Genomic DNA, 24,143 nt, shown 5'->3' on the forward strand with positions numbered 1-24,143 from the left:
AGCAGATGGCTCTTGAGGAAAAGGAGAGGACATGTAGGAAACAAAAGTTAGGAACAACATATTACAGAGGATCCTTAAAAATGACATTGCTGCGTTTGTGGGGACTTAGGGCAGTGAAGGAGTGGTGACATTTACAGCTGAGCTGCCCTGAATGGTTGGGTGCCACATCCCCACCTTCCCTGACTTTCCTGTGTTGTTCCATCCCATGGCCCCAGAGACTTCCAGAGCAGCAGGGAATAAATGTTGTAGGACAAAAAAAAAAAAAAAAGGGTTCCTCTGGATCAGATCTAATGACATGTAATGACATTTCACCAGGGCATATATTTCCTCCTGATAAAAGCTATCTTACTTGGCCAGCAGCTATAATTTTATAATTATAAACCATCTGCCACAATGCTGCTGTGAAATAAAAGGGTAAGATAACAAAACGGCATGTGGGTGTCAAAAAGGTTTAAAAAATAAGAAGAGAGGAAAGGAGAAGAACCATTGGAGATCAAAGGATAAGGATCCCAGGGGAAGAAAGGAAACTTTCTGCATGTTCACTGCAAAATTTTCTGAGGTGCAAACCTGTGTAAATATACCAGTAAAAATCCCCCTGTGCTGTTTTCCTGAGAAGATTCTTGGTGTTTTTATGTACAGTGAATAGCAACTGTATGGAACTTGAATTCCCAACATGTAAATATTGTTATTAGAGTGCATTTACTTACTTACCAAAGTAATCATATTTTATGTCTTACAAACATGAATGAAAACAGATTCCTAAATGTGAGGAAAGTGCATTCAAAATTGAACAATATCAGGAGAACGGGAAATTCAGAGAATCCTTGTTCTGGTGTGGTGTTTTTTGGGGATTTTTTTTATTGTTTTTTGTGGGGTTTTTTTGGTGGTTTTCTTTTGTTTGTTTGTTTGTTGTTTTGTTTTTTGTTTTTTTCCCTTGGAGAGTACTATAAAAAACAATTCAGGGAATTATAAAATTGAGTTTGTGAGGATGCTGAAGTCACATTGTGTTATAGCTGGAATAGACAGAGGCTTCCCACAGCATTTGTCTCTGAACAATTTGTGATTCTGCAGAGAAAACCTGCACTCATTTCATGTGGGACAGTAGGCTTACCATCCTGTCCTAATGATTTAATAATTACTTCTCAGAATCTGAAATCTGTGGGCTGTTAGGAGGCTGCTTGTAAATGCCTGAATAATTCATTCTGTGTCGTATATTACCTACAGACAATATTTCTTGTAAGCTAAAAATCATTTTTCGTGACAAGAATACTGTGGTAATTTTGTTTCGTCTTGTACTGTCCAGTTGCTCTAATACTGAAGTCGTGTTAAAGTCAGTATATTTTTAGTGTGATCTGTCATTCAAGAATTTGTCAAATTCCATCTGGTCTGATGGGTGTGACAGTAGCTCCTTATTTGTGGTTTTGTAGAACAGCATTTAGTGGCATTATTTTGGTCAGGAATGCTTGTGTTCCTGGGCCTGCCAAGGACTTATAAAAGTTATAGAAGAGGCTCTGTTTATAGTTTCTTTACTTTGCTAAGGCTGTTTCTTTTGTTTGTAGCCCTTTTATCTCTTTCAGTGGTACTTCCTGAAGTTGTTAATTAGGTTTCCTACCTCAGTGTTACACTTTTCAGGTCACTGGCATGTGTCATAGAAACAAGCCCATTAGGATGAGTGATGTGTGTTGTAATTTCATCAGTGCCATCAATAATGTATGGCAGTTTTCTGTTTAGGAGTGTCTTTTTGTTTCGTGGGGGTCAGGCTGACTGTGTGAATTATAAGATAAAATAGTTAAAGATGAAGGTAGATACTTAAGCAATTAGGCTAGAGGCTGGAATTGTTGTTTTAGAGGTATAGGCTACAAAACCAATTTGTGTTAAGGAATGTTTAAGTAATTGAATTTCACAGTGTAAATTAAAGTCTCTTGCTATCATTTTGCATGTTGTGGGCACATGGTGATACCTTGTGTCAGTGGAATGGCTGGGGTTTATTTTTCTGTCCATGTGTAATCTTTAATGAAAACGCTTTTCTGACTTGTAAAAGCTTGGAAGTAATAAACTGGACTGACCATTTTTTTTATTTGATGAAGCTTCAACAGAGATGAGAAGTGAACTTGTATAAATTGATTCTCATGAACATGCATAAAGAGAGAAATCATTTTATGAGACAAAGGGGTGGCATGGCTTGCCAAGCAAAGATAAGTAATTGGAAAATGCAAGATCTCAGTGAGAACTCCTAGCAGAAAATTTGAAAAAAAAACAGGTGCTGTAATATGTTGTTTATTATTATTTATATTAATATTTGCATACATAAAATATAAATGAGGTTCTGTCATACTATGTAATCAGCTATTCTGAAGCCATATTGCTATCTCAGAAGTTAAGAGATTATTTTAAAATCATGACAGTAGACTGCTTGTCTCATTCATCAAACAACTAAACTCTCATCAGGCACTCATCTCCCCTGCATTCAGGTGGGGTGGACTCGCAATATTTATTTTTGCTTGGATCACATGCCTGTATATTTACTGTGGAATCACCAGTGATTCCAAAATCACAGCAGCAAATTTAAACTGTACTAACACCCTTATATGTCAGGGTAAACCATCTTTTTTTTAGCCTGTGTGCCTTGTTTACAGCACATCTGATGATGGGACATGAGGTCTGTTCCTATTCACTGCACACATTGTTTCAGCAGTGCCCAAATGTTCCAATGTCCAGACCATCCTCTCTTTAGAGTCATTTCTGGCAGTCTAAGTCAGTGTTGCTCTGCTGATGGTTGCTGTCTTATGATGTTTTTATAAGTTGACGTAAAGGATTAGAGGGATCCTAGCACAGATCAGGGCACCAGTGTTGTAGGCATTTGGAGCAGAATTCCAGCTCAGTCAAACTCTCCCAGCCACCAGCAACCAGGTCTCTCCTGAGGGTAGAAAGAAATGTGATTATCTGTAGCAGTGTCCTTGCTGTTGGAGATGTTTGAGGGGCTGTGAGCAGGCTTCTTTCTCCCTGTGAACTACAGGAACTATAGAGGAGAGTTCTTCAAAAGCCTGGTTCTGCTTGCACTGATCTCAGCAGGAGTCCCTGAACTGAGGGAGCAAAATCAATCCCTGCTTTGAAAAATGCAGTATTTCCCACAGCACAGCCTATCTTAAAACCAACCAACCAAGAATTTATCTGGTTGTTCTCAACATACACAGTTTTCATTTACTGTGTCACAGAGACTGCTTTGGGACAGTCCACAAGATAACTTGAGCCACCTTTGAGTATGAGCCTGGTTAGGGAGCAGGAGCATCAGCTGCGAGCTTGGGAAGCAGGGGCTTGTCCTGTGGCTGCTCCAGTGTAAGCTGGGGAAATTATTGCCACTGCTGCCTGTTTCTGCCCTCTTTATGGGGCTTTCTGTCCCCACTGAGCTGGTCTTGCACGTCCTCATAACCTGCTTTTGTCTAAATGGTCAATGTCAGTGATGACCTATTGTTTACACTGTGTCTGTGCTGCAGTGCTGGATTCCAACCCTCTCCCTCCTCTGTTTAGATCTCCAGTGCATTGCAGACTCCTGGAATTGTCTGGATGTATTGCTGTCAGGATATGAAAAACTCATCATTACTTCTGCACACTGCTGGGTTTGGATGTATACCCAGTATTGGGGGGTAAAAACGTAGAGAAAAATTGCCATATATACAGGAGTTATTTAATATCTTTGGGAAAAAAAATGGCCTCTCATTCAAAACATTTTTTAAAGCTGAAAAACATGGCAAAAGCTTGTGGGTATTCTGTAGTGTCACTTACTGGGCTGCTGTTACCTTTCCCCCAGGCAGAGCTGCAGTTAGGTGATTCACAGAACGATGAGATGCACTTTTGTGTTCATCTATCATCCGTAAATAAACTTGGCAGTTTTAGTACTGGTTTGGAGTTGCCACTTGGCCTGTTCTGCCGTGCCATTAGGCTACTAACAGTGTGTCAGTTGTCCTGTGTCTTGCTGGGTTCCCATGAAACAGCTTCTCCCCTGCCCTGAACACCTGTCCTGTATTCAAGGATAAGGTCCTGCACCAAATCACTCTAGCTTTCCTCTTTCAAATTTCATTCACTTCTGTTTGCAGTCAAAGGAGTTCCTGGGTGGAGAGTTACGATATTTATGTGCTCTTCTGATTAGTGTAATGATTACACCTGTTTGTTGGATAACATTTATAGCCTGCTTCAAAGAGTCCCATTAAAATCACTGACTAGTTTTGAATTCCAAGCCTTCCACAACTCACCCAGATAACATTTCCAAGGGACCGCACTATACACTTGCATCTGTTTTTCTACGAACCATTAAATTTTTTTGCAGATATTACTGGAAAACACAGATTTTGTTTCACAAGGGTTTAGCTGTGTACGCTGCTTCTTTCCTCTAGTATGGGACATTAAAGATGGGTTACTCTTGTTCTGAAACCACAAAGGATTATTGATGAAATAAAGTCTCTGCTGAAGGCAAGGAGAGTTTTACCATTGGCTTCAATGCAGCTGGAATTTCACATCTGAAGCATGAAATAAATAACATGGGCGGATAGGAAAAAAAAACAAAAACAAAACAAAACCTGTGCTGAGGGCTCACAGCAATAACAAAACACTTTTTTTTTGAGGGGAGTAAATGGAATTCATCGGAGACACAAAATCCTTCATGAGGGGTGTGATAGGTCTAGGCTCATGCTTTTGAATAGAATCTTGACTGGTCAAAGAGAATGTGAGCCTTCTTTGATGGATTAGTAACTGCCCCTGTGCAAGTACACGTAGTTCAGTGAATAGATTCAGTTTATAGAGGCATAATAAATATGCATTTGTCTCTCAATCTGCCATGGGTCAACTTTACTATGCATAATATTTATCATGTGTAAGCTCTGGCTGATACTTGCAGGATTTCTTGATGGCATCTGGTAGATTGTTTTTGACGAAAAATTTTACCATTTTCTCCACTGTTCTATTTCAGAAATATTCTTTACAGACTGGATGACAGGACCAGCCAGTTTTCGGTACTGCTGGAGGCACTGGAGCACTCCAAACTACATCAGTCAAATGAGACCCTTCAAGCAGCCTTGTCAGAGGTGCTGAACAGCATCAATTCAGCTCAGGTTTACTTCAAAGCAGGCCTTGATGTGTTTGAGACTACCTTAGCTGGAAAGAAATGAGAGGATTCTCTGCATTCCAAGACATTTGTTTACAACTCTCAAAACAAAAGTTCGACTTGGACCAGAATTGCTCTGAGGATCAAACTTTTCTCAGCCTTTCCTTCAGCTGGAGCTTAAAGGTACTGCAACACGTGGTTTAAGAAATGCAGAACAGTCTTTTGCACTGTTCACAACATAGCTCAGATGTCTGTTCCTGAATGTATAAAACCTAAAGAGAGGGACTGACACTTCAGAGATGATTTTTGGAAGGACATCTGCTGTATTTTTGTATGTAAAATATGTTTTTATGACTAAGAGCTCAATCCTGCGAAGTACCAAGCACGTCCTGCGGTGTGCTGAAGCCCTGGTTCTGAGACACTCCAGATGTGCACCCAGGGGAGAGTTCCTGTGTCAGAAAGATCTGACTCAAGTTTTCTAATGTTTTCAGCAAGCTCATCTTCTTCCTTACTCCATTCAGAGTGAGTAGTTGAAGGATGTGGTGTTTCTATGGGTATCCAGCACCGGAGTGGAAATGCACAGAACACCTTTACGGGTGCAGTCCAACACCTTTACTCCTGTGGAACCATAAATACCTCAGTTCTGAGAATACAGATAAACTTTGATTCTTCCATTTCTGTATGAAAATAAAGAGTTGTTTTCTCTAATGTTTCTTGGAGAGGAAATTCTTGTGATGATTTCAAATTATTTGGAAAGTGTGAATCAGTAATTACACTTGCACAAAAATGCTTTGAATGTTTATGTTAAATGGAAGAACTGCTTAGTCTTTATAGGCTAGAGGCCTTACAAATTTTCACCAAACATTCCCAAAACACCCCACTTCAAGGTCTCTTAAATTTCCAGAGAGCTGTAAATAAAAGCAAGACCTCCAAATCCCAAGAAAAGTTCTGGGATTCCATCACTCTTTGCCACACCACCAGCTATTCCAGGCTGGATCATTCCATCAAGCCTGGCATATAATATAGACCTGGATAGCTGTCAAAAAAGCACAAGGAAAACACACATTCATTCCCTGCTGTGGAACCAGGAATTCAAGTGTGGAGGCACAAGCTGAAGCATATTGCTGAACTAAAATGCAAATTTGTTTTTCCATTGGTAGAAGGAGTTAATCACACCTTTGCCTGTTGGCCAAAGTAATCCGTGACTGAAAGGATCAGGAGGTTCAGTGTCCTCTGAGGGGATGCTATACACATTTGAGAACTGCAGGTTTTAATAATATAAACAGTGGAAATTGTTAAGCCAAATTTGAGTTTTACAGTCTCAAATGGTTCTAGGTTTTGAGCTTAAATAATTAATGTTATATAGATACTTAGAATTTAAATATAATTTATTTGATGGAGATGTTAAATGTATTGTTACCCAGTTTGCCATGGAAACATTACAGGAACATTTCAGGTTGCAATAAAAATGGGAAAAGTGTCTGTATTAATGTTTAAAACTTGCCTTCAGGAGAATTTCTGAGTGTACAATTTGGTGAAAAACTTTTTCAAGTTCACATAGCAAGAAATGAGCCGTTTACAGATCTGGGTTTCTGTTACCAAAGTCCTTAGCAAAGGGGTCTCTCCAAGCAGTGGCCCAGGACTGGGTACACACAGCTGTGCTGTTGCTACATTTCTTCACAACTTATGATTGAACAGTGGGCAAAAGCCCCCCGGGCCTGACCAGAGGCAGAGCTGTACAATTGTACAGCAGCCTCTGCAGTGGGAATTTGTTCAGCCCCAGCCAGTGGGACTGCATGGACTCAGACATCATTGTCTCCTAGCTTTCCTTGGCATCTGATCAGCACAAGTTGATGATGACTCTTCTGCTCTTACTGGGACCAGTTCTGTTCAGTGCAGAGGGAATTTGACTTCTGGAGAGTAAAGTTGTTTATGATGTAGGTTCACCCCCTTGTTGGCCTAGTTTTTATTATTGTAAGGTTTTAGTGGTTGGAATATCCACATTTGAATTGTGTGCTTATTTTGGGGACTTGGGAATGTACTGTTCATGCTACGCTTGAATTGTATTTGTGAGAGGGACCACTCTTCTAACATCTCATTAAGTGACATAATTTCTGTAGAGTGCTGCCTCACTGTGGAGCCTTTGAAGGTATTAAATGATAAAGGGTCAGGTGCTATTAGAAGACCAAAAAGAGAGATTAACACATTCGTTAACTCTACCAGGTGAATTTAATAATCGTTTCCTTATCCTTAGAATGTTCCCCCAAACCCACCTCTAATGCAACCGAAGTGTACTCAGCAAAATCAGTGAAATCTGGTGGAAGCAATATCCCTCAGGGATGATTTCTCAGCCCTGTAATTTCAAAATAAAATATCTTGTTTTCTCACTAATGTCCTTCTGTAACCATTTCTAAAATATCAGACTTCAAAGTACTCCACTAGAAAAGCACTGCCATTGTAAATATCTGTCTATTCCAGAGAGAATCAGATGTTCTTGTTGCTTGAGATGAATCAGATGAGCTATCTAGGGACTTAAATGCATTGATTTCAATGTCATCTCACACTTGTAGATCTTTAGTAGGCTTTTATTTCAATGTTCAGATCTTACGTATAAGCGAGTGTTCAGTGATAATATTTGTACTGTTATAGCTTTGGAAAAAAAAAACCACTTTTGAGCCATATCCTGCCATTGATTTTGAAATCCTGCCTATTGACTTCAAGGAATTTATAGCAAGTTAAGGTCCTAAGTATCCAGTATGATTCTAACAGAGTTTTTGCCCAACCAGCTGTGGAACATCAGCTATAGGAAGGTGTTAGTAAATCATAGCAGCTTACCCAGATTGACTTCATTTCTGTGTTGTACTGGAATAAACAGAGCACCCTTATAGGCAGAAGTACGTTTACAAATTGCCTGAATGATACTAAAAATGTGTTAGCTTTTCAGAAGCATCAATTGCCAGAGAGAGTATAACAAATGCATTGATTGCTACTTAATCTAGAGCCATGCTCACAGTGACCAAAAATTCCCTGCAGCCTACAATATTTGTGTGTTGAGACAGTTGATAATAAAAAGCCAATGAGGTTTTATTAGTATGTATTTTAAAGAGTCCATAAAAAAGCTAAAGTACAATCAAGTCAGATGAATAAAAAGAGCATGGAAGCTGGATTTTGAGTACTAACCTTAAAAAAGGCAGTGAATTGTTTTTATCATCCAGGAAAAATAGTACCTGTGTGAATATGTAAACACACAAATGCCTTATATTTCAAAAGGTTGTGCAAACATTAATTTACTTGCAGTGATGTGATACATCTACATAAACATAGATGTGAATAATTACATGAGAAAATTAGCAAACACTTTACACTGCTTCACCTTTTAGGAAAGTATTTCAGTCTAGAGGTGTGAAAGGAGGCAGTGCAGCTGACCAGGGATGGAGAGTGCTCAGTCTCTCTGGGCAATCTGTGCCAGTGTATGGTCACCCTCACAGAGAAAGTGCTTCACTCTTCCATGCAAACAGTTCCTCCAAATTTCTCCCTGTACTTCTGAGTTGTTAAATTATTGTAATCAGTTTAATTGCAAACATTCAACAGGTAACCATCATTTCATTTGCAAAACCTGTCAGACATCATCTCTAGTATTTCACAGGTATAATAAATCAGGAAGTTTGTATGAGGAGTTTTGTTCTTCAAGCCATAGTTTTTTTGTTTTTTTTCTAAGTCATAGAAACTAATGTCCTTATCTTTTGAGGTCTTTTGTACAGTCCCTGGTCCCCAGTCACAGGGTTTCTCTATACTTTAGGAGGCTGATGGGGAGCAAAAGATGCATTAGAAAACGCAGGGAGGGAATTCACCCACCAGCACATGTAGCTATAAATGCATCCAATTTACCCAAACTTTGGGGGCTCACTGTGGCTTGTGTTGAGTGGAAAGGAAGGCAAGAAAACTGTATGGTTCATTCTGGCTTTAAAAGCTGTTAGATGCTATAAAAATGTCTGGTCTGTGTTCTCCCAGGAGCAGTTCAGATTTCCCTGGCAGGCCCTGGGCTGGGGGCTGGTGTCTGTGTCATTCAGCAGTGGGCACCTACAAGCTCCGTGGGGAGTTGTTCTTCCCCTTCAGTGACATTTTAGCAGTGTCACACCAGTCCCAGAAAAGTGATTGATAAGGAACAAATCTCATTTCAAGATGTCTGGGATCTGAGTTTGGAAAACAGCCATGTATGGCACTATTAGTGTTCAAAACAAAGTAAGGTGGTGTCTTTGGGAGCTCTGAATCTACAAAATTTGAGATACGATCTCCAGTAGCACAAGTAAATGCCTCAAATATAGAATACAAACATATTTGTGGTCTATTACATGTTATAATAATTCTAAAAATTACTTGGATAACAATGCAGTGATTGTTTTGGGTGGCTTTAACCACCTTGCTGTTTTTTTCTCCCTCTAACACCACCTTCTCCCATCCCCTGCATTCTACTTCTCTCATACCTTTTTGCAATTTTTCCCATCCCTCACCACCTTTTTTTCATCCATTCCCAGTAGTTTTCTGTCTCCGTTCTGCTTCCTTATCACTTTTTAAGCTCCCCTTTAATTTGCCAACCACCAAGTTAATCCCCCTCTTTTCTCTCTCTGATCTCAGTCTTGCCTTTTGTTCCCCATTCAGTTCTCAGCTCGCCTCCCTCAAGTTTAAATTATTATTCCTGGTACAGCTGACCATAATAAAGAGCTCAGAGTGGTGGAAAAGTCCTGCTCAGATCCAGATGGATAAAGTGAAAGGAGACATCATCTGTTAAATTCAAAGTATTCACTTCTGAGTACATGCAAGCAGCAGGTTTTCAGGTACAGCTTGACTGGAAACAGACTTTTTTTTTTTTTTTTCTGTCTTCTTTCTCTCTAATATCTGGACCTGGAAATTCCCTCAAAAGTAGCAGTGTAGAAAGGTGATCATCTTGAAAGTTTTGAAATAAACTTCTGAAGTTTATTTGAATCCAATTCTGAAGTTGGATGAATAAGAAATTGTAGACGAAGAATCAGAATTGGTACTAGCTGTCTACAAAATAAAACAGGCAGTATCTAAGCACAGAATTTCTCTGACCTTGAAGGAGCCATCCAGCATTCTCTGTATGTTGGCTACATACCAAACTTATGTGTGTAATTATGGTGTCCTTCAGTGTTTTACATTATTAAGGATGATGAGGACTAAAGCCACATGCACAAACCTGTACTTGAACATGCACATTTGAGCCTAGGAAGTACCTAAGAATGATGAATACTCATCTGGGAAGCAAAGGCTTTAAAAATATCTAAATTAGACTGCATGTTTACTAAAACTATGGTGCTGTTAAGCTTTCGTTTTTTCCTAATTATAATCCCACTGCTGCTGGTTATTTCTGCTGTTGTTCATACACATTTGTCATAGCTGGAGAAAATGTACACCTGCATGGATTTGCAAAAACAATTATGTTGCCCCTCAGTCTTACTGACCTTACTGGACTGTTTTTTTCAACAGGGTTGACTTTGCCATAATTACTTTCCAGAGCCCTAATCCACAGAAGCAAGGTCAGCAGAATTTGGCCACTATTCATGGAATATCCTTAAACACTGGTATCAAAAGATCAATTATTTCTGTTTAGTCTGTTTTCTTTAATCTCTCAACATAGATTATTACAAGCAAGAAATTTTTTTTTATTATTATTTTTAAATTGGGAGGAGTCTCTTGGTCAACATTAAGTAAGACCACAGGGCAGAATATGAATTAATATAGACAAGTGGTGTAATCTAGAATTAACTTTATACCTATGAGTGTTGGATTAATGCAGACATACTTTTATGAATTTCACGGGTTAGGATTAATAAGAGGGCTTGATTTAAGAAATTTAATCAGAATAAAGGCCTGGAACAACAGTTCTGCTGTGCATCTGTACTATTTGCTTCCTCATCTGCCTAATCCATTTGGTTAAAAAATAATAGGGTTTTATTTAAGCTGCTTCTCTCTGATTTATTTTCCAGCAAGCCTTTGAAAATTAAATCTTGATCTTTCTTTTTCTTTTAAATGTGTGCTGCCTTTAATGTTTATGGATCAATTCCCAAGTGTTCAGTGTAACATCACCTTGTCTGATCACTCCTGTATTATTTGATAGAATTGAGTGGAATTTCAGAGCATGGTTTTTGGAAGAAGGACCTTTACTGACTGTTACTGTATATTATATACTAGGGTGGCTGCCTTTACCATGCAGTGCTGTAGGTGTGCAGTGTGATGCTTTGAGACACCAGTTTAAGAGAATTTTTATTTTTCCAGTCGTTTTGCAGAGAGCTGTTAATTTTCTCCCATTTGAAGCTGTACTCCCCTGACCATGCTGGTGACAGAGCACTGCAATACCAAGTGCTCCTAGCACAGGTATGTGGCAGGCTGGGGGTTTGTCTGAGCTCTCAGTGCATTTCCAGTTTGTAATTAGTGTCCCTTGTAGCCCCACTTTGCTTTTGTGTAGCATGGTCCTGATACCAGTGTGAGTGACCCATGAAGAGGTGGATGGGTCTGACTTTCTGGTGAATTTGCTACAGAAACTGCTGATGCCCCTGTCCTTAAAAAAAGTAAATACTTGACAAGGGCTTCCCAAACATTTGGTGTTTTCAGCCTGTACACTGAGGATTCTGAAATAGTTTTGGATACTGCTTGTTTTGGTTTTTTTTTTTTTATGCAGTCTCATTTCATGTTCTCAGCAGCTGGAACATCTTGTACTGTATGAATCCACTAGAGGGGAAATAAAGAGATCCTTAATATTTTATACTTAGAGCAAATAAGATGAACACAAATTCCCTGTGTTTTCCACTTGCAGTTTACATGAGTTAATATGCAACATACTCTTATCACACATACTGTGTTTGGTATTCTGAGACAAATAGAGAATGAATGTGATTCCCTTTCCAGAGGAACTATATTGAATTCAGGGAATGTTTCACATCCCAGCATCTTAACTGCTTGCATACAGTGTGAGCAAGCACAAGTTAAGATACTTGAAACAGATACTTTTGGGGGTTTAAGCAAAGTGTGGAAAATAATATTCTTCTGTGTAAGGGCAGATTTTAGCATTGCATTCATACCCAGGTGTGTATTGTGTATCTTCATTGCTGTACCTGTGAGATTAATGCTCAAGTGCTGCTATCAGTGTCCGTGCTGCTCTCAATACAAACTGGTATTTTTTAGCCAGTAGCACCTTGCAGAGTTTACCTACTCAGATGGAATATCCAAGTATTTCTACCTTTTGTATGCAAAAGAGCAGCTGTCAGGTTGTGTTACCTTTATCAAGCCTTGACACAGAATTCGAGACACCTGAGTGATGACTCTGTCATTCCATCTACTGCTACATTTTCACATAGTAAAATCACGTTGCCAAAAATGATAGCTAGTCAATGCATAATATTAAGTAACTACTTTTTTTTGGACCATGAAATAATATAAACTTGATGCAGTGATTTCTGGATGCCAATAAATACCATGTTATGTGGAAATGTGCAATGAAAGGTTGATTTTTATAACACTTTATAGAATGTTGAGTCTGAATAAAACTGCTTATTTGCAAAATTAGTTTACTTTGTATCAATTTGTATTTTTATAACATAGTGCAATAAAAAGAGAACGTTGGCCATTAATGTAAGTAGATTCTACATACTTTGATTGAGAAGCACGTTTTATTTGTTTGTGCTCTGAATATGATTTTTGGAGTTTGTGAGAGTGTTTGTACTGAAGGCACTGTGGGCTGGAATTCAGCAAGAGGCATTTTGTGAAAGAAGAGTAAGTTAGTCAATGTTTTTTTCCATAGTTATATTGTTGCCAGAAATTAAACTGGAATATGAGGATGTATATAATGTACATTACACTGAATGGCTTGGAGTTATATTCATTTGCTTTTTTGTTTGCTTTTCTTTCTTATTTATAATTGGTTCTGCCAGTAAGCTTTAGCATATGCCTCTCAAGCTGCTGATTCAGTAATGGAGATCCCAGGGCATTCAAGCATAATGGGAAGAAGGGAAAAGGCAAGGAAGGAAAACAAAAATAGCTAGACAGAGCCTCAGAAGCTGGGATGGGATAATTTACTGAGAAGTGAACTGAATTATCCACATTTTTAGGTGCTGGTATATAGAAAGGCCAGATATTCAGGTAATTGGTCTTTCGGGTAAGAAGAAATTGTCCCTGCATTCTTTTGAGAACATAGATTTTGAAAACTAGTCAGAGACTTTGGGTCAAACTTGCAGTATTAAAGCTGAGACTCCTGAAATATAGAACAGAAAGCTACTGAACAGCCTCAGTGTTACCTAAAGAAAGAAGCCAGTCTATTGTGAAAATCTTGATTATATGTAATATTCAGATTATATGAAATTGAGATGATCAGGCTTTTTCCTGTAGTTCAGAGGTCTGGAGATTATAAGGTGGGTTTAGCTCATGAAAATATGAATTCCATTTTTTTATTATATTACATGAGAACTTGGAGGCTTTTGTGTGCTTACAATGCACTTGAGAGGTGTAATGAAATAGTGCCATTGTAAAAGAATGTGTATTTCCAAATTTTATTTCCAGTTTGCATACGGTTAGGGTTTTGGTTTTGAAACTGCTTTCTGCTCACCAAATTGACAGGAAAAATAAAAGGAATACCTTGTCAATATGGCTAGATAGTTAACCTCATTTGGTAAATTAACTCTCTACAAAGTGCAGCTCTGACTGAAGTATCTCATGTAATGTTAAAGAATAATTTGTGAAAAATATTCCTTCAGGATACGTTTCCTTTAGGCCACGTAGAGCCATGCCATGAAAATAAAAGCCACCAACTGTTTATCAACAATTTTAGATAAGTCCACGATTTTCATTTCCTGCTGATAGATCTGTGGAAGTCGGTACTAACGAAAAATGGCATTGAAACAAAATGGTTTTTGCCTGGGTACCAGTATCTTCCTCTGTGGCTCTAATTAGGAAACCAGTCCATTATCCTCTTTCACCAAGGACCTATCTGAGCAGGAATTTTTTTAAAAGGTATATTTAACACATAAGCATTCCAGGTAGTCAGGCTTGGTATAGAACAAAGAATTTCCCAAGAGAATGGAGCTATTTATATCCAAACTTTTTCACTGGTTTTTTTTTAACCTTGAGATTGCCACGGCATTAGGAAATGTATTTCTCATCCAGTCCTAGCACAGAGATCCATGTGGGGTTGAGGTGTATAGGATCACGTAATTATGAAGGCATTTCCTTTTTACCTGAAGTGCAGGTTTGGTAACCACGAGAGTGAATTAATAAATCATTTGATGCTGTCCCAGTGAAGTGTACCTGGCTGATGAGCACTGGGGGAATAGCAACAAATTCTGGCCATGTTCTGGTGGGAGCAGCAGTGGGTTGGCAGTCCTGAGTGCCAGAAGTGGGTGGGCACTGGGGCTGGTAGGGCACTTCTGATGCACCAGGCACCAGAAAGTCCAGGATGGAGGACTGCCTCTGTCCCAAACAACTCTGGTGCCTGTTTGCCCAGCTCTGCAGACCAGCACCAGCAGTTCATCCCATCGGGTGAGAGAGGTGATGAGAGCCAAATGGATTTTGGGCTACTTGGTACAAATTGGATCACCATTTCCTTCCCAGAGGTGAGAATTGGAATGGATGCTCCCCATGCTGGATGAGGTAAGCTGGGTGTAAATACCTTTGTTGATGCAGATGCCCAAAGGCACCAAAACAAAGATTTCTCTCAGTACAGTGACCTTGAAGAGTCCATTGACCTTATTTCCAGCAAGCTTCAGTGTCTGTGTGCTGGTGGGTGCAGAGGCTCAGGGCTGTGTCTCCAGTGCTGGACACTGAGGTCACTCCCTGGAGGCTGTCAGCTCACATCAAGGGAAGGGCTGATCACTGGTTGGAGCTCAGCTCAAACAAAGGGAAGCATTCCTGACACTGCTTGACTATCTCACTTCTAGAGGAATCCAGTAAGGTTTCTAGCCACTGCCTCCAACTCCTCTTTGGTGTATTTGAGTGAGGTCAGTACTCTGCCAGAGAGGAATAACCCCATTTGGTCCAGGGTTAGTTTTCTTGCCCAAAACAGAGCACTAATCAGAACTAATGCCATGCCAATGCCAACTGCCTTTGAATATTTGTTGCTCTAACAGCAAGCATTGAACTTAAAATTGGCCTGCTCCCTTGCACAGTTACCTGCTTTTCCTTTGTATAATGTAATTGTTTCATACAGTGTCCTGTGTCCCCTAGCTCTGATGGGAGAGGAAGATGATGAGCACAGAGCTCCATCAGAGCTGTGTCTCTGGTTCTTCTGCATGAAGCAGAAATAATAGGCAGAAATGAGCTATGAAAGCTGAAAATACAGAAATATATGAAACTTAAAACGACAGAAGTGTTCATGTGGTTGTGCAGTTTAGGATGAAAGTTTAAGAACTAGTAGCTGGAGTGAAAGAAAGTGGATAAATATTATATCAATATTGAAGAGTAGTCAAAATAGTGAGAAAAGCTTTTGCTTTGATAGTATAAACCTGTGGAGATTGTTACGTAACACACAGGGAGAAACTTAGGTTTAAAAACTGGTCTTAGTCCAAGCTGCATGGATATGTGCAGGTTGTAATGTGAGAGCAGGTCACTGCCCTGGGACTGTTCTGACACGGAAACGTATAATGCCCATCAGAAATGACCTGTTATATTCCAGACTGCAATGGGGCATCCCGAGAAACAAGAACAAAACAAAGATTTCCAACTGCATCTACCACAAACAAGTTGACATGTCTAACAGTAATTCTGTGGTTTTCCTCTGAACAATAAAAGACCTCAGTGCAGGAATTCAGAGGGGTGGATTTGTCTCCAGCTGGGGTGACAGGCAGGTGTTTGTCAGTGCGGGACTGTGTGTGAAAGATGGTCAAATTATGTGAGTAAGTTTCCACGTATGTCATGTGTCACTGCTTTTCCTAAAGTGAAAGATCTCTGCTTTAACTGAAATGAAGATGCAGAACTCTGCTGGGAGACCTTGATGTGCAGGTGTTACTTATACAGTGAGTGTGAAAAATTAGAAAATACCCCCACACATGAAGTTCACTCTTTCAAATTCTGGGAGGATGACCCTCTAATGAGCACTGACTGAGTTCACTTTCAGGACTGTGCCATTCATAAAGCACTTGTCATGCTCTCCTAGCACAACATAATCAGGGCCCTGTGAGTGAGCAATAGCCTTGTATTCATAGCAAGGAAATTTATTATCCTGTATGTAAAATGACAACTTCATTATCATTCACTATTATAAAATAGCAGGGAAAGTAGCAGTTGAAATAAAAAGGCATCTTTTAAAATAATTCTTTTCACAGTAAGAAAATCCAATACATAAATTCGTGGCATGTAAGATTTTTATTAATTTATGAAGAATTTAACTTGATGTTCCATGGCACACTTTGCTGATGCTTCATTCTTAGATTTAGTGGTAGCAATTTGCAGCGACATGGGATTTTTTTAAAACCAGCTTTGTACCTCCTAACTGTGCATTTTTAGAATGGCAAAATTCTGCCTCTCTTACTTAGCTGGCCATCCAAGGAGTTGGTTCTGGGCTGTGCAATTTGATGCAGCTTTTAAAACTGTGGGAACTTAGTTCTGGTCACATTACAGTGCAAAATATTTGACAGCTTATTTATTTCTCACGTTTTCTGCTTTGTTGTTTTGTTGTTTTTTTTTTTCTTTCCATGAGGCTTTCACCATCCTTGTGCAATTACAAACTGGTCAGGATGAGACAAACTCTTTCTTGTCAGAATAATTATAATTACCCAACTTTTCTGTCATCTATTAGCATTTCTGAGAAAAAAGCCTTTTCAGAATACATTAACTTCCTTCAGATTGCATGTGCTGATGCCTGTCACTTTGTAATTTTATAATAAATGAAAATAAATAACTGACCATGATGGGTACCTCACTAACTAGACGTAGAACAGGTGACACCATAAGGTGTGATCCTGGTGGTGGTCAGGGTCCTTCCCAGTATTGGTAGTGTTGGAATTAGTAATGGTAACTGGGAAGGAGAATTAAGTACATCGGGAAAGAGAAAACAAAATTGGGAACAGCAGGAAGTTGAGAGGGCTAAGGGAATTTTTTTTTTTTTTTGTTTCCATCATAATATTTTAGGAAGTTTTGTTAATACTTTTCTGCACCAGTTTCCTTTGCACAGAGTTATGGCCAGGCCTCAGCCAACACACTCCAGGGATCTCCAGTCCAGCCCACGTAAGGAACTATTTCCAACTTTGTAATTACTTTAATAAAATCTCTTAAGAGAGGGCATTGGTTACTGCTGCCATGCAATCCTTTTTGGAGAAACACATGTCAGAGAATGTGTTTGTCATTCCAATACTGTTAGGAATCAATAATGACTAATTAATATAATGAAGGCTAAGACAGAAAGTTGTTCTGAACCCGTAAGTAAATTTATGAGGGTGAAACTCACTCTTTTAAATTTTACATGAAAATAAATTGCTGTGCTGTATGATCGCCCTGGGGGCTCTCAGCTGGTCCCTGTCTCAGCACCCCTTAGGACCTAAAGAGATTTTCTGTTTTCCTCTGCTGTAGATAGTGGGACTCAGGCAAAGGGAGATTGCTAAGAAAGAGAAACACAGGAATGCTTGGGGGCTCCTGCATTCCAGCAGAGAACTGTGACTGCTGGACTTTCTTTCTTATGCCTTTGTCAAAGACAGAGATTTTTTGCCGAGATAGATTTCTCTAGTCAGAGAACAGAACTCTGGAGGGGTTTTCATGGACTGTTTTTTCCCAAGAGGATGTAAAAAGACTTAAGAATTCTCTCCCTGACCAATTGTATGACACTTTGGATAAATCTTTATATGCAATAATACTCAAGGACCTAAGTAATACATCATATTTGATCTGACCCAGCATAAATAATTTATTCATGATATATCATTCATAACTTGATTCATTGACTCATTTTTAGACAAGACAAGGTCAGTAGAAAAAAATGATTAAGCTTTTTGCCTGCAGGAGGAAGAAGCTTAAACAACAAATTCATCTTCACATCTGACCTCATGAAACTTGACAGAGAAGACTTTAAAAATAGAAGTAGATTTAAAAAGCCAAGTTTTACTCCCAATTACACTAGTTTAAAGTCACAGTCACTCCACTTAGAATACAGAAAATGGGAAAAGGCTCTAAAAGACAGCAGAATCACTCTGGAGTTTGTACCATCAGGGATGAATTTGACTCTGAAAGAGGGCACTTGGACTTCTGAAGTTTAAAATCATGTGCCTGCATATTTTATTGGATCAAAGATGGCAAGTCAGACTCTGTATCCAGTCATATCACTATAAATCTGGTAAGATGGAATGAAATTCCAGATCAGCCAGAGCCCCCTGGAAGGCTGAACTACACAAATTCCTTGGTTCTCAGTTAATGTTTTTGCCTGTGCTACCACTGGAATTTCATTTCAATATACCTGTTCCTTCCTCAAGTGTCCTTGAGAGCAGCATCTTTAGGACAGGTCACTGTTTTCTTAAATAGCACAAAATGCAAGAGTATTTCATTTCCCAGCAGAGTATCCATGGTCCCAGCAGCATCTGATACTTGCCAAGCCTTTCCTCGTAAAAGAGAACAAAATCTTACTCATATTCTATTGCAGCCCTGGCAACATTTGTTGTGGAATAACAGTTGTAAGAGGAAACACTACCCCACTCCAGGTAAGGTAAAGCAGATCCTTCAAACTAATTTAAATTTTCCCTCAGGATACAGCATCATTCAAATAAGTGTCTATGCCTTTATTCTTAAATTAAGCAAAATAAAGCAATTTGTCAAAATTGATCTTGATTCTATTTGGTAGAATTTTCAGGCTTTTTGCAGTTCTCAGAGTGATTGAGGGCCTTTATCAACATGTGAAACTGAAACACATGCAGGATGCTAATACAATGAAACATTTGGGATTCTTATATTTGTTTTTAAGTAACAAAGATGGAAATGCTTCGTTGTGAAAGTAGCTGAAATCAGCATTTTATATAACAATGAGCCTGCATATATATGCAAGCAAAAGATAATTATACTTTAGAAAAGAAACAGACTTTAAGGTAATTGGCAGGGGGTTGTTCACAGAGGGGTTTGGTGAGGTTTCACTTTGGTTTTGGCCTTTTGGATTTCAGGCTGTTTTATTACAGAATAGCCCACCAAATGTTGTCATTATGAGTGGGAGCTGCAGACTCCTTGAGCAGTGTGTTTCCCCTACATATCAATCTAGAAAACTGTGCTAAATAACCTAGAGCTGTTTGCACATCTCCAGTGCTCAGCAGCCTTTAAAATGTCTCATTTCTTTGCTCTCTGATTGTGCTTTAGACAACAGCATAAATCAGAAATACATTAGCTCAAGGCAGGTAGTGCTGTTTTCTTATATCACAATTCTTAAAAAGAACATGAGCTGTATTTTCTTATAGGAATAAACATTTTAATCAATGTAATAGTTTTAAAGATAAATGCAACCTACTGGCTAATATAAGTAACGAACACAAAGAGAAAAAAAAAAAAAAGAAAGAAAAACAACAAGAAAAAACACAACAGTGTTTCTGTTCCATTTAAATTCTGCCCTGCCAATCATGATTGCCTCTACATATAATGACCCTAAAGGAAGAGTAGGGCAGTGGCTCCCAGTACTAACACAATCATTTAGCAGTTCCTTAAGAATGTGGGATAAGAGAGCAACACACTGATTTTGCCACAGCAGGAAATAGCCAGCAGGACTCACTCTTGAAGAGAAAGCAGTTTCCCTGAAGCCTTGAGTCTTAGATCTGAATCCTGTATATCTTCCTGCATGATTGGCCTTTTGGATAGATCCTAAACTTATCCTGAATTCTGCTTTGTTTTAAGCAGGAGAGACAAATAAGTTGCTTGAAGTTAGGCTGTTTGTTTCTCTGTGTGGTAACTCATTACGCAGAGATTTCCCTTCTTGTGTCACTGAAATTCCTGCTGAAGATTCCTAATTGGTTCCAAGAATGTTGTGGGTTGGCACTGTTCTAGTGACACCTTCCCTTGTTTCTTTTCTCTTTCTCTCCCGTTCAAATGAAGTGTTACACTGATATTATTATGTAGCTTGAATTTGCCTGAATAAAACATTTCTGTAATATTTTCTAGTTAAACTTTACTATTTTCTCATGATTACTTTATCCAGCCTAAAGCCTTTCCCTGTGGCATTCTTTTCCTCAGTGCCTGGGAATGTCTTGGTGAACTAAGGTTGTATTACCATAGCAAATGCGTGTCTGCATTCCAGTTCATTCATATTTTACCCATTGCAAAACATTCCTATTATGCTCCTTTTCTTCCTGATAAAATATTTCACTGACTAACTAAAATTAGTTAACTTGTGCTATTTTTCCACACTAGGATTTTAGACCAAAGCCCTGTTTGCTTAGAATTGAAGACATCATGCTTCCTAAAAAAATGACCCTTTACTTTGATGCATTTTCTTACTTGGACACACTTAACTATATATTTACTTTATATTAAAAAAAAAATTTCCAAATTGAGCAAATGCCTGTGCTGATAACCCCAGTCCAGAGATACATGATGATTACAAAATTAAAATCTTTTTTCTTATATCTGACACGTAGAGGAAATCAGTTTTAGGGGTCAGTATTATATGCATATAAACCCAGCACCAAGCACATGCATTATTTTTTTATTATTATTTTTAAAAGAAAGAAAGGAATTGTTATTGATTCCCTCTTTCATATTGCATCTTCTGAATGAGTAGAACCATGCTGTGAAGATCGGAATATATCAATCACCATGTCTGGCTGTATTTCCCAATTGCTGTTAAGAACTGAAACTATTAATACTAAAACATGGTGCTCAACGAATAAGGTCAAATTCATTCTGCAGCTATAGTGACAATATAATTAATGAGAGATCTGTATATAGCAAGAAAGGAGAATATTGACCCATTAATACACATTTAAAATCAAAGACAATTTATCTCCTGGCAATTCTAGCACGTGTTGAATGTTACCAGATTTTTTTCCCTCTAAATGAAGGACAGAAAAGCCATTTACAAACTAAAAGCGGTTGAATCTATCAATGATACTTGAAAGTATGAAACTTGTGCAGCATTGTATGTCAAGGCAGAACAGGAAGAGCACAGAGGGATAATACCTAGAGCAGCTGGAAGGCTATAAAGATCTGCTCAGAATTTCAGGTTGGGTAAGTGCTTTATCCTGTGCAGTATTATTTTTCCATTGTATGTATGGGGGAATTAAGCATCAATGTAACACCCAGAGCTGTTCATGAGCATTCAGGAAAAACCCTCCAAGGGCTGCAGTCCACTGTTGTATTCAGTGGAAAACTGCTTTTCTACATGAGCCAGGGTGGCCTATGGAGCATTAAAAACTCTTTAACCCAGCAGGAAGGTGCCTGCTGTGCTCTGTCCTCCAAGGCAGAGCCCCCAGCAGGGCTGGAGCACCCCCACGTAACCACAGAGTTCCTGTGAGACTTCAAAGAGCCTGAGGAAAAGAACAAAGCAAAGCAGTACCCAAAACCATCCTATTCCCCTGTGGGAATTCTCATTTTTGTTGGCGTGGTTCTTCCATAGGGAAAACGCTGCGTTTGTGCTGAACTGAGGTTCCTCTGCCCTGCTTGCCACGGTCGTGTATCTCTGTCCTGCAGGTGAAAATGGTTTCTCTTACAACTGGTTTACTGTTTTGCTCGACGTAAATGTTTGGTTTTTACATTTTTTATCCTAGCTGACTGTGTTTTGAAAAAGTCTTGCTACAAGTGATAAGGAAATCCTTTTCCATACAATTTATGGACTATTTTCATTAGTCATAGAATCCAGCCATTTCACATCCAGTCATTTCTTGAACGCTTCCATGGGTGGTGACTCCACCACCTCCCTGTTTTATGAAGGTATCATATTTTTCAACTTTTCTCCCAAAAGGTAATAGACTCATATCCATGATGTGGCTGTGCCAAATAAAACAGAACGAAGTCTCCTGTGCCTACCTCGGAATTTTTATCATATCGTTCCCTGTGGTAAGTTCAATAACATTAACAAAACCTCCATCTGTTTTTAAGAATTGTTCTGGACAATTTCTAACTCAAATAAAGAACTAAAAAATTCTTCCATGTTGCACTAGAAAAAAGAATAGCAAATAACTAAAATACTTGTATTCTGCTAAAGCAATATTGCCACTGTTAGGGGAAGAATGTTTGTAATTTTCTGACATTGTTTATTGAAATTATTTAGGAAAGATATCAGTGTTTTTTTATGGTAAAGACATCTATGTTCAAGGTCTCTAAATTCAGCATTTTCAGTAACTCTTCAATCACCTGCAGAGGATCCAGCTGATAACAAATAAGGCTTTTTTTTTTTTTTCTTGATCCATGCAGGTGAGAACTTTTTGCAACACATAATCACAATATAAGCAGAAATGCTGGTAATTTGTTTTGGTCTATTTCAGATTAAATGAAAGGGGAAATTAATAGTTTTAATTAATTTCTCCATCATTTTTGATAAGTAATCAAAAAATTATAATCCTCTCTGTGCTTACTTTCATTTTGAAATCTATTTGTCACATTAAATATTTTCTGACCTCACAAGAATTGAGGTGTGAATGAATTTCAGTGGGAAATAAAACATCAGCTGACTTGGGATCAGTTAAGTCATCCAAGGTTGCTTCCCATGACAAATATGTTTATGTAGTTCATACAAAGTTTTTAAGTTTTCCATATCTTTTTTTCCCATGAAAGTTGTTAAAATGTATAAATGCAAGTTGTTGCTTGTTTATTGGTTGGGTCCTTTACTATAATATTAATGTAGTATTAAATTTAGTGTAATATTAAAAATTAGAAACCAGTTCCTCTACTAGGTACCAGAGAAGCCAGAACATTAAGGTGAGAGAAGGAATAAAACAAAAAAGCTTTGTTTGGTTAGGGGTTTTTTTTTGTTGTTTCTGATTGTTTTTATGCAATGTATCTAATTTAGCCAGCATAGTTTGCTCTCTGGGTTGATCATTACAGAAAAATGGATAAGTACTGCGAAAGTTATATATTTATATATAAAACACGGTTTGTTTTATGGAGAATCTATAATATGCTACAGCTCTGACTGAAATGAACCAAGATTCATAACATGACCAGCATGCAATTAATAGCAAAATGCGGAGAAAATGTGAATTCTCGTTAAACAAAACCTAATGCTCTTTCCAGGCTTGGTGCAGTCAGTGTAGTGATGATGAAACATATTTGCCATGTATTCTTTCCTTGGTTTCCATCTTTCTGCTGGAACAGTAGCCTCGAAGTGGATTCATTTTGTTCCCATGCATAAATTTATTTTTAGCAAATTTATTACATAGTGCTGACATTTCTGTTGTTGGCAAAATACTTGTGTGACATTTTAAAGCCACATTTTTTTTCCAAACTGAATAATGACCTATAAGATCTGTGCAAATATTCCAGATCCTTTAAATATTTGTGTTATTTCTAGGAAGAAGCAAAATTGAAAACTTTCAAAACATGGCTTCAATCTGGACTTCTCCTCCAAACGTCTGGCTGAATTAAATCTTAAGTAGTCTTTGCCTAATACACTGGGAAGAAATGGTGAGTTCTTTGTATGAAGCTGTTTGAAAGATCTGCTTAGTGCCACAGCCTGGTTAGGTGGCTGATGTCAGGATGGTGCAGGCAAAATTATGCCTCTCTCTAGGCATAATTTGTGTAAAAATATGAGAGTTTAAACTCTGCAAATTAAATGGAAATCAAGAATCTGAATTCTTTCCCTGGCTATGAAAGTTCCTGGCTAAACAAACAGAAGATTCAGTTTTCTAAAGGGGTCAAGATAATCTCAGATTAAAAATATTATTTATTTGCATGCATGAATACATAATCTTATGTTGTATGAGTGAAGATGGGTAAAGCAATATCTGTGTGAGAAACTAAGTCCAGTAATTAGCTTTCTTTCCATTTGGCAACAAATAGCTGTGCAGTAATATCAGAAGAACATTACTGAAACTAATTTTCAGTAATATGACTCCTTGATATTACAAATGCATGAAACCCACTAAAT

At 38.4% G+C, this 24,143-nt stretch overlaps 1 protein-coding gene across 1 annotated transcript in view; it reads left to right on the forward strand.

Moving 5' to 3' along the window:
- NAALADL2 (N-acetylated alpha-linked acidic dipeptidase like 2) overlaps window positions 1-5,162 on the forward strand; it is a 222,386-nt gene extending 217,224 nt beyond the window's left edge. The window contains exon 13 of the mRNA XM_062499175.1: window positions 4,964-5,162. Within this exon, the coding sequence (XP_062355159.1) occupies window positions 4,964-5,162 (199 nt within the window). The remainder of the gene's footprint in view (window positions 1-4,963) is intronic.
- Window positions 5,163-24,143: the final 18,981 nt, after the last annotated feature.

The sequence above is a fragment of the Cinclus cinclus genome, chromosome 10 (assembly GCF_963662255.1).
Source record: "Cinclus cinclus chromosome 10, bCinCin1.1, whole genome shotgun sequence".
NCBI classification, from domain to species: domain Eukaryota; kingdom Metazoa; phylum Chordata; class Aves; order Passeriformes; family Cinclidae; genus Cinclus; species Cinclus cinclus.